Source organism: Aplysia californica, unplaced genomic scaffold (assembly GCF_000002075.1).
Source record: "Aplysia californica isolate F4 #8 unplaced genomic scaffold, AplCal3.0 scaffold00429, whole genome shotgun sequence".
In the NCBI taxonomy this organism is placed as follows: Eukaryota; Metazoa; Mollusca; class Gastropoda; order Aplysiida; family Aplysiidae; genus Aplysia; species Aplysia californica.
The window spans coordinates 167,637-170,118 of record NW_004797699.1 but is presented as its reverse complement, the minus strand read 5'-3'; the positions used below and the strand labels follow the sequence as shown (position 1 = coordinate 170,118).

General features: G+C 38.8%; 1 protein-coding gene across 1 annotated transcript in view; it reads right to left on the bottom strand.

Moving 5' to 3' along the window:
• Window positions 1-2,482, bottom strand: part of LOC101853249 (NADP-dependent malic enzyme) — a gene marked incomplete in the record, with an annotated part of 32,784 nt that overhangs the window by 16,328 nt on the left and 13,974 nt on the right. Inside the window, 1 exon segment of the mRNA XM_013086040.2 lies at window positions 1,606-1,889. Coding sequence (XP_012941494.1) covers window positions 1,606-1,889 — 284 coding nt within the window.

Here is a 2,482-nt window from a genome sequence, read left to right as displayed (position 1 = left end):
CCCCTTCCCATCATACCCAACTTCTTTTTCCTTCTTTTTCATGATACAGCCCCATATATTTACAAACAGACAAATAAACCAACATGAACCCATACAAGTTCACAAGAGCACACAAAATATTACTATAAAAGTAATACAGTTCAACTTTTTGAAGATGACCTCCCATTGTCAAGGAGAAAGTGGTCAATTTAGAGAGGTGGTCCTCTTGGACAGTGTCTTTGATACAGTAAAAAATGCAAGGTGGGGGTGGGAGGGAAGCAAGTGGTTTGTACTGGAGATCATGAATAAAAAGTGGTCGTTATAGCAAGTTTGGCTGTATAGCACATTCATACAGCCCATTTTTCAACATATGAATATGCATGGCCTCTCTCTCTCTCTCTCTCTCTCTCTCTCTCTCTCTCTCTCTCTCTCTCTCTCTCTCTTTCTCTTTCTCTCTCTCTCTCTTTCTCTTTTTTTCTCACTCTCTTGCCTTACTCTCCCTTCCTCTTGATCTACCTCTCTTTGCTAGATTTATAAATTAAGAGGGAACAAACAGCCCTGGAGCCAAACAGTTCCATCAGTAGTCCATTATTCCTGTGGACTCTGGACCAACAAAATGGGAAGCTCAGCAGATAAATACCTTTCTCTTTGCATTTTATACACATTAATTCTACTATATGAACATCAATATAAGGCAGTAAATCATAACGGGATTATTTATTTCTCCAACTGACTGAAAGGAAAACCACATAAACCTGCGCAAAGTCATGTAACAGTTGACAAAAAAAATCTGCAACAGTAAGCAAAGGAATGGGAAAAGGAAGGAAGTAGAACTTTCTATAGATGACTAGATCTAGGTATTCTCTTTGAATGTACCCTAATGAGAAATAAAACTTTCACATGATGGGAAATTAAATAAATCATGGTTAACATTTCCATTCTTTAAACTGTCTACATACATTTAATTTTGTTTCTAAAAGAAAGCTAAACAAAAATAATGAGCAACACAAAATAAAGAGAAAATAGCATAGAACTCTGCCAGAACCAATTTGGATTTCATTATCTAATGTAGTGTGACGTAACATCTATTTTAGGCTGCCGGAATTTACTTTCTATAAATATATAGGCCTACATTGTGTGAAGCATTAACATTTTGTAAAAGGCACTGGGAGAGGTGGGGACCAGGAATCAGAAGAATAATTTTTATTTCACACTTATCGTGTAAGCAAGTATACTAAATTAAATTTAACATACTATATACTATAAGTCTTCCTCCTATCACCTTTCTTCCTCTAAAGAATAGCGTGTTAGTATGTTACCACAAATATACCATTCATCGAGTGGTAGTCAACTTTACAAAATAGTTAATACTAAGAAAGAAACAGTCACATTTTGACAAGCAAATGGTATGGGTTCTTTTGTTGTTGGTTGTTGTTGTTTTTTTTTAAATCCTAGTATTGTAAAGTGGGTCCATCTTCATAGAAAGAAATCCTCACAGTATATATGCAAATCTCATTTAGGTACTAAAAAGTCATTTTTCAACAACGGACCTTATGTCAAACTTTATGAAAATAAAGTGTCAGCAAAAAGGACATGCAAACTAATACCTCTTACAACTCTCCTTACCTTGGTTTTCTGAAGATCATGCCGTATTTCTGACAGGCCAAGCCAACAGTGGGTGTGTAAATAATGGGCATCATGAGTTCGATATTCTCGATAACAGTTCGATAGAACAGTTTTTCGTCACGATCCTGCAAGCCCATCAAAAAGATGAAACGGTCAAGATCGTTGTCCCAACGATAAAAATTCTGCATCACTTGATAAGCTTGTCTATCTTGTGTCAGCAGCGCGGGTGGCAGAAGGCCGTGGATGCCCAGTAGTTGACGTTCCTCCAGGGTGAACGCCATGCCCTGGAAAAGAAGGACAAGAGAAACTACATGCCTGGGAAATAAAAGGCAAAAGAAGTAGGGGTAGACCAAGAACATTTTACGTAGAGAACTTGAACAGATGAGCGACAGGGATGGGTCGACAAGCAGCACATGGGTATTTTGGAGAGCACCCGAGAAGTGAAATGGAGCCATGATTGCCGATGTTTGTTTCGGGCCCGGCGCTTCATGGTGATGGTGAAATTAGTTCAACTTTGATTTACACCCCATCGTCCTGTATCGAAATTTCGTCTTAATACAGAAGTGTCAGATAAGCTACTGAAGACAGAGTCAAAGAGTGACGCCCAAGACATAAGCACCCCAAAGCGGGAATGTATGAGTAAAAAGAAGCATGAGTGCACAATACAGGTCACCCAATACTGGGTAAAAACAATACAGACAGAAACAAAAAGAGGTTAGTGAAGAAGTAGGACCTATTACGTCATTCAACAACTACCCGCTTCAGAGCAGGCTTCCACGCCTTAAGTAGGTTACATGGACCCCCCTCCCAATCCCATCCCATCACCGGAAGGGAAAAAAATAGTAAATGAAAACACCAAAGAAAGACCTTTAACCCC